General features: G+C 45.7%; 1 protein-coding gene across 1 annotated transcript in view; it reads right to left on the bottom strand.

Annotated features, from left to right (window-relative positions):
• agrn (agrin) overlaps positions 1-14802 on the bottom strand; it is a 248631-nt gene that overhangs the window by 181661 nt on the left and 52168 nt on the right. The window contains 1 exon segment of the mRNA XM_061671858.1: positions 1913-1933. Coding sequence (XP_061527842.1) covers positions 1913-1933 — 21 coding nt within the window.

Below are 14802 nucleotides of genomic sequence, written 5' to 3'. Positions count from 1 at the left end.
TACTGGGAGGCTTTCCGGATAGATGAGGAGTTCGTTGTCTTATCCAAGACTGGACCTCCTGGGAGGGCTTTAATATGACCTTGAGGATGGAGGGAGGATGGGATGCCAAAAAGAAGGGGAAATAACTTTGAGCGTGGAGCGTACTTGGCCTCAAATGGCCAGTCGAACTGAGGAAAAAAAGTGTCCACAATAAATGGAAAGAGGGGTGTTACTGCTGATATTTGACTAAATATTGACTACTTGAACACCATTAAATGTCTGCTGAAAACAAAAGTTTCGTTTTGGCTCAGGATTCCACAAAAGGCGCGGGTGTGCATTGTTAATAGAGCGTAGCTTTTGACACAGGCCAACCTACGTGCTCATTGTTTCTTAAGGCTGGAAGGGACGCGCACAATCGACTGCTAATGCTGTCTTTCAGCGACGCACCTGCACGCTCAGTGCGCTGTTCGCGGGCTTTGTAAAGGACATGGCGGGACTCAAAGAAATACATTCGCTTGTCACAGAGGTATTGAGCGCAGCGAAATAAGTAGTTCAAATAAAGACTGTCGCTGGGTATAAAGATGGCTAGCCAAAGGTCACGTCGTCACTGGGCAAACAGCGCATCCGATCAAAAATGTACATATATCGTCGCTGTCGGGCCGAAACCTCGCATGTCCAAATACGGTCAAGGTCATATTTTTCTGTTACTTTGATGCATCATCAACCAACTTAAAGTGATGGAAATTGCTTGAGAACAAATGTGACTCTGGAACGCTCAACTGTCTGAGAAGCGTTTTGTAACACCACCTCTTCCCTCACTCTGCGGGAGCTGTGTGGCATTGTCGCCTCAGGATTGAAAGTCTGCATGCTTTTTAGACAATGAGTGAAAATAGCTTAGATACATTTAATTGGAGTAAACCTGTTTCGTTAAACGTGGATTACTGCAATGCTTCGGTGCAAAAAGGAACTGGTCAGCCCCGAAGGTAAGTGCATGCAGATGCAACAGCGCGATAAATCAGTGATTTTGTTTAAGCCTATAAAATAAGTGACTAAACATGATTTTCGGGTGGTGTTGTGTCGATGCTGGCGCGCAATGCTAAATGAAAGCAATATAAGGTATAATAGCGACTTGAACGATGCCGCGTTTGCTCACTCAAGTAAGACGATCGACACCGATTTCTGTGTTGATCTTCAAAGGAGCTGACGTTAGACACCTTCCTATTTGAATGCATCACGAAATGGCTTGATGATTGTTCCTCCCATTTCAAAGGTGCATTGTGGTCAACTGGCACGTGCCAACAATTATTCATCAACAGTTACAGTATGGCCCATAGATCATGAATTAACAGATGGCTAAAGAACATTAATGCATCCATCTTTGAGCCATATAAAAGTCGCAGACAAAACTTCCGAGGTCGAGCCACCGTCCGATATGACTTAGCACGCGACGTCAGCAATGGCGCGAGATGTTACTGTGCCCTTTTCTGGCTTTTCTCCAAAGACGGCCCTCGGTCTGGAATTTTTTTTTTTTTTTTTTTTTTTGTCCTTGCCAGAAAGGCGTGTGAGTGCTTAAAGCCTCACTTGAGGGTCCATACCACACACGTATACGCAGGTGTACACGGACTAGTTTGACTGAAATTTAGGGACGTGGCGTTTTGGGATTTCCCCAATACGTAAAAGGTTGGATGTCGCCACTATAAAACGACATTAAACGAAATAAAAGAAGGGGAAATCCCAACGGGCAAGAACAGTTGCAAAAGTACAAATGCAACGTTATCCTGACAGATCTCGAACTCGAACACAAGTAACACTGACTGGAACACTCGCAACTTGGCAATCATTTGACACTTGATCTTAAGTGTGGTTCACAAATTGCATATCGAGCAAGTTAGCGAGGGACCAGACACGTAGCTCGGTAAATGGAAGTTCTTACCTGCAACGATATACTTGTGAGCTTCCGTAGGCAAAAGAAGGGGAGAAATAAGAGTTAGCTTGAAGAAAAAGGGTGAACAACTTCATAAAATATGACTGAGGAAGTAGAAGATGATTATGACTTGGATGAGGCAGGAAGTAGATCTAATGATAGTGTCACTAGTTTTAAACTATGATTTCGACACGGAGATTCCTTTTTGTTATTTGTTTTTTTGTTGGTTTTTTTCATACAAATTGGCTGTCAACAATCAGCACCATTTTGTTCAGGACACGTCCAAATGTTCCAAATCGTGATCTGATTTAAATTCAAGTTCTTCTCCTAGCCTCAAAATAGCAGCCATGCGCCCTCCCGAACGGGAGAGGTTTTTCTGGACGTTCTCCCTGGGTGGGGATTAGCACAATGTCCTCTCTCCTTCTCTGTTCTCCCTCTTTACTTTCTCTCATTTTGCTTTCTCTGCTCTCTTCTTGATCCTCATTATTCCAAACTGGGGTCTCTGGGGGAGCAAACAGTCTATTATCCAAAGATGGAGCTTAAGACAACTTAAATCTCCGGAGTAGTGGCTATTTAGTCGAGTTGAACGAGCGAAAGAGAAGGAGGGAGTGTGTGTCTGGCCTGGCGTTCCCATATCACTTAGGCTAATGTGATTAAGGGGGAGCGAGGGGTGGTGGCGGTGGGAGTTGGGGGCGGGGAGGGTGGGGGGGGGGGGGTCCATTTGGCTCAGAGTGAGTCGGTTCTAAGTGATTCATGTCATGTAGAGTTATGGCTATAGATCGAGAGAAGTAGCTGATCTCTTTCGCTCAATCAAACCAAATAAATAGGCTCACAGTAGCATTGAAGCTCATAAAATAACAGCGTTGCCGCCCTTCACACAAACTTGAATTTTTCATTTATCTGTCACACTCGTAGGCATGGATGCGAGCCAAATCCATTCACGACACCTCAGGCTATAGAGCTGAACTTAGGAGGGAGCCGCTTCTTTTTTTAAAAACAAAAAAATCTAAATAGTATTTGAAGAGACATGCACAAATTGACCCCTTATGATGACGACACAGCCCGAAAGGGTAACGCGGGTCCCCCTTCCCGTGGGCTCACCACCTGTGTGAGGGGCCATAGGGGTCGGGAGCAGTGCGAGATGGGCAGCGGCCGAAGGCGGGGACCTCGGTGATCCGATCCCCGGCAACAGAAGCTGGCTCTCGGGCCGTGGAATGTCACCTCTCTGGCAGGGAAGGAGCCCGAGCTGGTGTGTGAGGTCGAGAAGTTCCGAATAGATATAGTCGGACTCGCCTCCACACACAGCTTGGGCTCTGGTACCAGTCCTCTCGAGAGGGGTTGGACTCTCTTCCACTCTGGAGTTGCCCACAGTGAGAGGCGCCGACCAGGAGTGGGTATATTTATTGCCGCCCGGCTGGGCGCCTCTACGTTGGGGTTCACCCCGGTGGACGACAGGGTAGCCTCCCTCCTCCTTCGGTGGGGGGACGGATCCTGACTGTTGTTTGTGCCTATGCACCAAACAGCAGTTCAGGGTCCCCACCCTTTTTGGAGTCCTTGGAGGGGGTTCCGCTCCCGCTAGGGACTCCATCGTTCTGCCGGGGGACTTCAATGCTCACGTGGGCAATGACCGTGAGACCTGGAAGGTGATTGGGAGAAACGACCCCCCCCCCGATCAAAACCCGAGCAGTGTTCTGTTATTGGACTTCTGTGCTCATCACGGATTGTCCATAACGAACACCATGTTCAAGCATAAGGGTGTCCACACGTGCACTTGGCACCAGGACACCCTAGGTCGCAGTTCGATGATCGGCTTTGTGGTCGTGTCATCGAACTTGCGGCCGCATGTCTTGGACACTCGGGTGAAGAGAGGGGCGGAGCTGTCAACCGATCACCGCACGGACACCAACGGTGAGGGATCCCGTTAAGCTGAAGAAGGAGTCCTATCTGGCCTTTTTGGCCTGTGGGACTCCTGAGGCAGCTGATGGGTACTGGCTGGCCAAGCGGAATGCTCGGGCATGGGAGGAGTTCGGTGAGGCCATGGAGAAAGACTTCCGGACGGCTTCGAGGAAATTCTGGTCCACCATCCGGCGTCTCAGGAGGGGGAAGCAGTGCACCATCAACACTGTGTTTAGTGGGGATGGGGCGCTGCTGACCTCAACTCGTTGTGAGCCGACGGGGAGAATACTGCGAAGACCTCCTCAATTCCACCGACACGCCTTCCCATGAGGGAGCGGAGTCTGGGTTCTCTGAGGCGGGCTCTCCTATCTCTGAGGTTGAGGTCACAGAAGTGGTTAAAAAGCTCCTCGGTGGCAAGGCCCCGGGGGTGGATGAGATTCGCCCGGAGTTCCTAAAGGTTCTGGATGTTGTGGGGCTGTCCTGGTTGACACGCCTCTGCAACATCGCGTGGACATCGGGGACAGTGCCTCTGGATTGGCAGACTGGGGTGGTGGTCCCCCTTTTTAAGAAGGGGGACCGGAGGGTGTGTTCCAACTCCAGGGGGATCACACTCCTCAGCCTCTCTGGGAAGGTCTATTCAGGGGTGCTGGAGAGGAGGGTCCGTCGGGAAGTTGAATCCCAGATTCAGGAGGAGCAGTGTGGTTTGCGTCCTGGCCGTGGAACAGTGGACCAGCTCTACACCCTCGGCAGGGTCCTCGAGGGTGCATGGGAGTTCGCTCAACCAGTCTACATGTGTTTTGTGGACTTGGAGAAGGCGTTCGACCGTGTCCCTCGGGGGGTCCTGCGGGGGGTGCTTCGGGAGTACGGGGTACCGAATCCCCTGATACAAGTTGTTCGGTCCCTGTACGACCGGAGTCAGAGTGTGGTCCGCATATCCGGCAGTAAGTCGGACTAGTTTCCGGTGAGGGTTGGACTCCCCCAAGGCTGCCCTTTGTCACCGATTCTGTTCATAACTTTTATGGACAGAATTTCTAGGCGCAGCCGAGGCGTAGCGGGGGTCCGGTTTGGTGGCCTCAGTATTGCATCTCTGGTTTTTGCTGATGATGTGGTTCTGTTGGCTTCATCAAGCCGTGATCTCCAACTCTCACTGGAGCGGTTCGCAGCTGAGTGTGAAGCGGCTGGGATGAGAATCAGCACCTCCAAATCTGAGACCAGGGTCCTCGGTCAGAAAAGGGTGGCGTGCCCTCTCCAGGTCGGGGATGAGATCCTGCCCCAAGTGGAGGAGTTCAAGTATCTTGGGGTCTTGTTCACGAGTGAGGGAAGAACGGAACGGGAGATCGACAGGCGGATGGGTGCAGCGTCTGCAGTGATGCGGACTTTGTATCGGTCCGTTGTGGTAAAGAAGGAGCTAAGCCGAAAGGTAAAGCTCTCGATTTACCGGTCGATCTACGTTCCTACCCTCACCTATGGTCACGAGCTGCGGGTCGTGACCCAAAGAACGAGATCCGGGATACGAGCGGCCGAAACGAGTTTCCTCCGCAAGGTCTCCGGGCTCTCCCTTGGAGAGAGGGCGAGAAGCTCGGTCATCCGGGAGGATGTCAGAGTCGAGCCGCTGCTCCTCCGCATCGAGAGGAGCCAGATGAGGTGGCCGGGGCATCTGATTCGGATGCCTCCCGGACGCCTCCCCGGTGAGGCGTTCCGGGCACGTCCCACCGGGAGGAGACCCCTGGGACACGGTGGAGAGACTACGTCTTTCGGCTGGCCTGGGAACGCCTCAGGATGCCCACGGAAGAGCTGGATGAAGTGGCTGGGGAGAGGGAAGTCTGGGCGTCCCTGCTAAAGCTCCTGCCCACGTGAGCCGACCTCGGATAAGCGCTAGAAAATGGATGGATGGATGGACACACGAATTGTCCTCATTACTCCATCTACTGTAATTAGTGTAACGTTTGCAGTATGTTGTTGTTGCTTTTTTTTTTTTTTTTTTTGTTCATGTTTCCAGCATGAAATATGATGAGAGAGTTATGAATGTGATGCACGACTGCATTAGCCCGAAGCAAATACGGACAGACGCTGGATTTAAAAGCAAAAATCAATCCATTAGCGTTATTGATTGAGCGAGAGCCCGGCCGACACCAAGTAGGAGGTTGGCTAAGTCTCCACATTATCACAAACTACTGGACTGGGAGACAGTCCAACCTCTCCATTTTGTCTTCATTTCAAAACTATTTCACCCGTGATGAAAAATGGAAGCAGAAATAATCTGTTCCATGGTCTAAGTGCTGCCATCACAAAACCTTCTACTGTCAAGGTTTTGAGCAACATTTTAGTGTCGAATGACAAATGAACCACTGGCAAGATTAAGACAACAACAACAATAAAACAATGACTCTTAAGCGCAACAACAAATGGCAATGACGTAAAACGGCCTAACTGCGATGTGCAAACATAAAAAAATTGAATTCATCATGAAACATGTAGGTATATCTCTGTCACTCCTGGTGTATATTCATCTTCTCTTAAAATGCCACCACAAAAAGAAGCTAAAAACACTCACTGACATGTTCAAACTCCCAACCAGCTTTTGTGCAATTTTAGAGGCCCATTTTGAACAGAAAATAATAATAATCAAATCCATCCGTCTTCTGAGCCGCTTCTCCTCACAAGGGTCGCGGGCGTGCTGGAGCCTTTCCCAGCTAGCATCGGGCAGGAGGCGGGGTACACCCTGAGCCGGTTGCCAGCAAATCGGAGGGCACATAGAAACAAACAACCATTCGCACTCACATTCACACCTACGGGCAATTTTGGAGTCTCCAATTCATGCATGTTTTTGGGATGTGGGAGAAAACCGTAATGCCCGGAGAAAACCCACACAGGCGGGGTCGGGGATTGAACCCCGGTCCTCAGAACTGTGAGGCTGACGCTCTAACCGGTCGTCCACCGTGCCAATAATAATAAAATGTTGTACAACCTAAGGGACATTCCAATTTCGAGGTACCGCTGTTTATAATGTGTAAAATATTGTTAATTTCACAACATGGCTCGAAGCAAATGGAGGGCTAACAGTTTTCCCTAATTCGTTCAGAATTCAAATGAGATTCCAGTCAACATGTCTTTGTTAAAAGTTGTGTTTTGCAAAGCAAGGGTGTCTTTGTTTTTAAGGCAGCCTTTTCAGACTAAAGGTTTGCAAAGGAGCTTCAGAAATGTGAGAGTCTGGGCTGGAAATCTGCAGAGGTCAAGACACAAACAAGGCCAATAACTTGGAAAATGGGGTCTAAAAGGACACTGACCCACAATGCATTTTCTCACAGACAGGACACTGTGACTTGTAAAAAGTCCCATCAGTTTCCAGCCGTGAGGTATATACAAGCCTTTCGCTATATCCCCTCTTTTATTCCCAAGAATAAATAGAAGCTGAGAAACAAGCCAGGGGCAAGAGTAGGGAAAAAGGAAGGGATGAGATTGTTTTGGTGCTCCTTTACCTCATGCAGCCCATCATTCATGTGGAACCAATCTACATGGTGGCCTTTGCCAAAACATGACTTGTTGGAGAGAGAGAGAGAAAAGAAAGTTTACAGGTCGCTTTATTCCAGCTGACGGGGAGTGAGGTGTTCATCGCTTATGTCCACCATCCTGCCACCGTTTGATGTTATTCATTTGTTAGTTTGAAGTCTACGAAGAACGAATTGTCAGCGCACCCTTGGCCGAAACTTGGTGCATGTGGGCGGCCCAGTGATATTGTGATTCTGAATACAAGAATGTTTTTAGACCACTTATCTACAAGCACTGATCCATATCACAGAGGTTTATGAGTTCTCACAAATCCGCTTGCATGAATTTGACTTGTCATTCGGGAGTGAGAGTTTCCCCTGATTTGACAAGAGGGCGAGAACCCTTCCCCCCACGCCCACCGTTTGATGATGAGCATGCACGTCCTCCTTCAATCTGCTTCCACTGGGTTGACGAGTCAAAAGGTGGGAGCTGCCGTGATTAGGAAGAGGCCCAGTGTGGCTGCTTGGGACTCAGACGGTGTGAAGTGTAGGACTGCTCACTCCTTCCTTTTCCTCACAATGTTGCACAGTATTGTGAAAGCTTTAGCTAAGGAATCCTAAAACGGAGAAGTCGTATCGTTCCGGTCGGTCCTCCACGGTCAACTGTGTACACAAATGAAGAGAGCAGCTGTGATTTGGAGATAGCTAGATCGTGTATGTGCGTAGGTAACTGCACCGAATATGGCATTAGGAGTAGCACATGGAATCATATACACTGTACAGCAAGAGTGCCAAACTCATTTTTGTCGCGAGCCACGTTGTAGTTACGATTTGCCGTTATGACTGTGAAACCGTATAAATGGTTAATCGCCTCATATTGCATAAACGCAACAAATAGATGAATAACCAACTCTGAAATCAGAAGTCAAGGATACTAGGTTGTTCAGGTACTGTGAAAACAAAAAAAGGGGGATTGGTAACAAAAACATTCTTGTGATATACAGTATTAGACTTTCAAGGCCTCCGAGAAACTGTTTATTATTAACGAGGTCAACAACGGACATACCAAGCATAATGCTTTATTACCGTACAATGCCGCAAATGGCTGTTGTAGAAAGTAAACTTGTTTTAGTCCAATCGGGTCTACCCGAGGTGACACTCGGTCGACCGATTCAGAAAAGTTTGCTAACTGGTGCCTCCCAATATTCCATATTCCAATAAAGGCCTGGCAGTGATACGATAAGAGCAAGACGCGCACATTAACCTTGTCGAGTGTTCCATGAGGTAACAGAAGCATCGCCCGGGATCCAATCATCTCGTGGGCCGGTCCGCTGCTAAATGCCGACTTGGCATCGGCAGCCTTTGCAGGGGGTTTTGTTGTGAACGGTAACTAAAGCAAGCAGAGGTCGTCAGTGTTTTCAACGTCACACAGGCACTGGGAAACGAAATCTACCATAGATATTCAAAATGTCCAATCATGCTGTCTGCCGCCACCAGTGACGTTATTGCCTGACCTCCATTTACGCAAGTATATGCCGTCCTTTCACTTCTTGCTGTATTAGTCTCTATTTTTATTAATATATTTTTTGCAAAACTCCAAAAGCTCCTAATATAAGAGGAAATAGCTCTACATTTATGTTATTAACAAGCTCATCAATTTGTCAATGGAAAAAGATGAAGCGGAGAGAAGGATGGACTGAAACATCATCATCTATCAATATTTAATGATGAAAAGCGCATTTAGAGAGCGCTGGAACTCTGAGCTCGAATCAGGCAAACACTTTGAGAGTAACATGAGGTGTGAGACAGCGATAATGATAACGATGTCCTCGGTCGACGAGAGATGATGGATGTTATTATTTGACGCACGCTTCCTCACTCGAAGACCCTTGCGCCGTCTCAAGGCGCAGTAATAAAAGAACAACATTAAGTGGTGATGCAGTCAAGATACATCAGGTTGAAGGGAGCAACAACAACAACAAATCATGGCGGGTGATTAATGCATACAGTAAGTACATTGGAACCTTTAAGTCCAACATAAACAGCACCAATTCCATCAGGTTTAGAAACATGTTTTTCTCCTTCAACTGTCACACAAGTGGCAAATGTGTATAATATACTGTACAATAAAACACAAATAATTTAATACTCCTCACTTTATGAGGTGTGATGGAATTAGCAAACACAGAAGTGGATAAGGATTCCTGGAATGAGTCTATCACATGAATTGCCGTTTTTTACATTCTTAAAAGTGATTCACGTGGAAACATAAGTTAACCTTCGATCATTAAAAAAATTATAATCATTTTATTGTGGACCCACACTATGTTGAGAAGTCTTTGAGGTTGTCACATAAAGACTAAACGCAAATCGTGTACGTTCAGTCCTCCTTCTTTCATTATCGATGGTTTTGCTTTACTGAGCAGCCACTACAAGAGAAAGCAGAGCCTACTGTCGGTTCTGTGGTACCATTCTGCGGTGTCGTCACAAAAAAAACCAACAACAACAACACAACACAAAAAGCCAAAGGAAAAAGTTCTAAAAAAAAAAAAAAAAAAAAAAAGGCATCCGAAGTTAATGCCCATAGAGAAGGGGTGAGCAAATTGTCGTGCTCGAGAGTCAAATTTGTTTTGTTAAACCGACAGATGGACAAGGTTCTTCTTACATGAGGTACAAGGAAAAATCCAAATCATTTAGAATTAAATTAATCATAAAAAATAACCAATGATTTCATCAACTTCAAAGAAATGGTAAATACATATTTACAAAACCAATTGGATAAATGAATACAAATAAAATAAATAATATAATACATACATACACATGTTTAGATCAAGCAGTTTTGATTTTTGTGCCTCGGACTGGCTAAATTCAGCACAGAATAGAAAAGGACCTTTCCTTTTTACACGAATGACAAATATGGCAGGTACAGCTTCGACTATAAATGAGTGCACTGCAGCTCAGTCTGATTCCATTGATATCCATAAATGATGTCACTGTCCTTGCACACATTTCCCTGAAGTGGAGAACGAGAGTGGCGTTTGTACAAAGCCTCTGTTTTTGTTGTTGCTTTTTGGTTTTGTTTGTTTGGCTGGTGCAGGCCAAGATAAAGGGGCTTGCGGAAAGGTTGCCATCCATCTTCATCTACCTGGCATGTGCTTCAGTTTATTCTGCCCTCAATGTGTCTTTTTGCCTTCTCCCTGTGTGCTCGTGTGTGTGTGTTTGTCTTGCAAGTGACATTGAGGTTAATAAAGTGCATCCAACTCTTCCCCCCCGGAATGAAGAAGGATTCATGAAGCAGTCTACTGACAACACTGCCGTTTTGATGAGGTAATACATACATTGGCACGTGCATGAACACACACGCAAAGTCCTTTGTAAGTTGGCGGACAGGGACAAATGCGCTGCAAACGGCCAAGTGATGCAAAGCGGGAATGACGCAAGGCGAAAAACACACAGGCACATAAAACTGGAAAAGAAAAATGCTGCGAGATTTGAAAAACCAAAAGTCTGGAATTACAGAAAACAACAGCAAAAGTAAAAGGATGCAAGATCAAAATTATTCAATCACAAAAAAACAACATGAGAAAAATGATGCAAGATAACAAACACAACAAAACGCACAAATCCCAAAACAACTGCAAGAGAGAAATGCTGCAAGTTCACGCCACACAACGGAGGTCCGCCAGGCCACTAGGGGGGTGCGGCCTTAGGGACGGACGGACCAGTCCTGTGTGACCAGAGGAACCACAGGTATGTATATACGACACGGCCATTTTGCCGACGGTGGCGCTAAACTAGGGAGGTCAGGTCGGGCTGGTACATATCTAGTATCTGTCAAAGGCACGCTGGTCACACAGGACTGCTCTGTCCCCGAGGTCGCACCCCCGAGTGGCCTGGCAGACTTCTATTGTCAGCCTTAACGTGCAGCAGTTCTCTCTTGCCGTTGTTTTGGGATTTGGGTGTGTTTTTGTGTTAGCATCAGTTTTGTTTTGTAGTTCTTTTCTGTGATTGCAGCATTTTTTATTTGTATTTTTTTTTTGCCGTTGTTTTATCTGCTTGTGTGTTTTTTTGTTTTATGTCATTCCTGCATTTGCAGCATATGGATGTTTGCAGGGCATTTGTCCCCCACCGTACTTTTGGGAAGGTGAATGCTATGCGCAAGTTACAGGGGCTCTAAAAATGGAAGAAAAAAAAAAAGAATCTGTATATGAATTCACTTTATATGAAGTGAAATAATTTGTTCCTCTTAAAAAAAAATTAAATGTCAATTGGAATAATACGTTGCTGCATCATATCCTCATAGATAGGCTGATGGAATGGATAGGCAACTATTTTATCGAACAAAACTTTTTCCGTGGTTGTTGACCCCCGTAAATCAAAGTGTAGCTCCCTTTCCTGCGGTGTTCCTCAGGGGCAAATCTGAGGACCCATCCTTTTACGCTCTACATGCTTCCTCTTCGAGATGCCATCAGCTAAGTTCAAGGTATCTCATACAATATATATGTATACTTTTATTTTGTGTTTGTTTTCATGTTGTTGTTTTTTGGGGGTTTTTTTTTGCAATAAGGTGTCAGTCATATTAGCTAGCTTAAACTAACACTAACTGTACACGCAAATGTGCGTAAATAACTCGGCTTACATCCAGCTCTGTTTGTTAGGCTGGAATTCCAAGTTGGCTCCTGTTTCCCATACTTTCCTACTTTTCTTCCTCTTCCTTAAGATGCACATATATGTGTGTGTATAAAGACCAGGAGCTCCATCGCATAGTGTGAATGAAGCAGCGAATCGAATATCCACGCTTTTCACGTCGTGTGTTGTGGCTCGCTTTATTCTTACTGTATATAAGACGGGAGGGAAATGTGAAGTGTAGCACAGGCCTGAGGGCGATTTAACACGACCACCATTTAGTGTGTTTTAATAAAAAAAAAAAAAAAAAACAGTGTCCAGTCCATTTGGACAGGTGTAAATACAGCAAATAAACTCTGGCGTGGCACAAATCAATGGACATGGTATGATAGATGTGAAAGGACTCTTCGTGTACTCAATGATACAATCACGACAACGACACTTGAAGCGATAACGAAAGACGAAAAGCATCAGATGTAGAGATGCACTGGCATAAGTATGAAGTATGTGTTCATCGTTTTTTACCCATCTCTCCCGTCCATCCCATTACATCACAAGGGCCACTCCTCCCTCTCTCTTACGGCGTCCTTTCCTCTCAGCCTCCCACACAATTCAGGTCTCAGGGAAAGCAATCGTCTTAAGTGTTCTAGCGGTCAAGAGCTAATGAGAATACCACCAGCTCGAGTCGTCCGGCTATGATAATATCCTCGCTGACTCTGTGATGCATAATAATGCTGCACGTTACGTAATTTAGCAATTATGCAAACGCTATATCGCAAATAAATTATACACGATAGTAGTCCGGAAATACTTTCCAACAGGAAAGTGTTCATCACGGAAGGGTTAAGGTGAAGCCTGAGGGGGTGGTGTAAGAGTCTACCTAAAGAAGGCAATTAATTGGGCTGTGCCCACAAAAAAGAGGAAGCTCATTCCGTCAATGTGACACCAAAGGGGGGCAAATAAATTCTGAAATACAAATATGCATTTCTGAGACCTTAAATGCTTATATATATATATATAAGACTCTACACGACCATGACCACCGCTTAATTCTGGACGTTCCGAGCAAACAATAATATCCAAAGCCAAATTGCACCAAAACATTGTATCGTTTGCATTCATGTTGGACACCCTTCATCCTACATAATCTTTCTTTTGAAGCAAAGGTTATGCACACTGTATGTGTGATGAAAGGGAAATACTTCACTGACTGCACACTTTATTCCCAAGTTACAGGTAAAGAGAAAAACAGACATTGATACAACCCAAACCAGAGAAGGATGTTCTGCCTACAGCTGAATGATGTGCTTTATTTGGGGTTAGAATGTCGCATTCATCCCTTTAATCAGCTGTCACATTCCCAAGCAGCAGATGTCTCAACCCAAAGCAGGACCTCCGTTATGGACAAGCCCCAGCGGAGCCCAGATGAACGACTTTGAACAAACCTGGCAGCGTCACGCTCGAATAGGAACGCAATAGACTGAGGATGTGACGACACCATCACTGACAACATGTTTGACTTACGACTCCCGATGACTCAAATTTAATCGACTCGAGGTTACTTTCGGGAACTCTTTGCTAGCTTGTCAACAAAGCAGCAAAGAGAAAAACACGTTCAAAATGGTCCACACTTAGGCAGCAAATAAGTTGGTAAAGGTACTGCAGGAGCACAATATGAGTATAAAGTAGTTCCTCATTAGCAACCATATATGTACAGTGGAACTTTGATGAAACAGAATAATAGGGGCAGGGGGCCGTCCGTTATAGCCAATTATCCGGTACACTCAGGCACTGCTTTTTTTTTTTTTTTTTTTTTGTGGTGTGGCCATAAGCACCCATTATACTGTACAGGAAAAATTCATGTTTTGTACTTTTTTTCCATGGCCTAAAACATACAGTACAGTACAAAATTATTGTAAATAAATATCAATAAACTTGACAAATGTTTGAAGTTTCAAATTGGAGCCAAACTCGCTGCTGGTGCGCTTTATGTAGACATTGTTGACGGACTCGTCATACGTGAGTTGCTTTCATGAGCCGCGAAGAATGCAAAGTGCTTCGTAGTTCCAACTCCGATGTCACAGATGAACAGCTTAACAACAACAAAATCTTATTGTACCAAAATTAGCCCATTCCAGACTCCAGAGACGTGTGTGCCGGGTTCCTCTTTGCGTTAACACCGCAGACAGCCGTGTGTGCTCTCTCGGCGGCGCAGAGCACTATTCTACAACCCCAATTCCAATGAAGTTGGGACGTTGTGTTAAAGATAAATAAAAACAGGATACAATGATTTGCAAATCATGTTCAACCTATATTTAATTGAATACACTACAAAGACAAGATATTTCATGTTCAAACTGGCAAACGTTACTGTTTTTAGCAAACAATCATTAACTTAGAATTTTATGGCTGCAACACGTTCCAAAAAAGCTGGGACAGGGTCATGTTTATCACTGTGTTACGTCACCTTTTCTTTGAACAACATTCAATAAACGTTTGGGAGCTGAGGACACTAATTGTTGAAGGTTTGGAGGTGGAATTCTTTCCCATTCTTGCTCGATGTACAGCTTCAGCTGTCCAACAGTCCGGGGTCTCCGTTGTCGTATTTTACGCTTCATAATGCGCCGCACATTTTCAATGGGAGACAGGTCTGGACTGCAGGCAGGCCAGTCTAGTACCCGCACTCTTTTACTACAAAGCCACGCTGCTGTAACACGTGCAGAATGTGGTTTGGCATTGTCTTGCTGAAATAAGCAGGGGCGTCCGTGAAAAAGACGTTGCTTGGATGGCAGCATATGTTTCTCCAAAAACTGTATGTGCCTTTCAGCATTAATGGTGCCTTCACAGATGTGTAAGTTACCCATGCCATTGGCACTAGCACAGCCC

This window comes from Phycodurus eques, chromosome 1 (assembly GCF_024500275.1).
Source record: "Phycodurus eques isolate BA_2022a chromosome 1, UOR_Pequ_1.1, whole genome shotgun sequence".
Classification (NCBI taxonomy): domain Eukaryota; kingdom Metazoa; phylum Chordata; class Actinopteri; order Syngnathiformes; family Syngnathidae; genus Phycodurus; species Phycodurus eques.
This window is presented reverse-complemented; position numbering and strand designations above follow the sequence as displayed.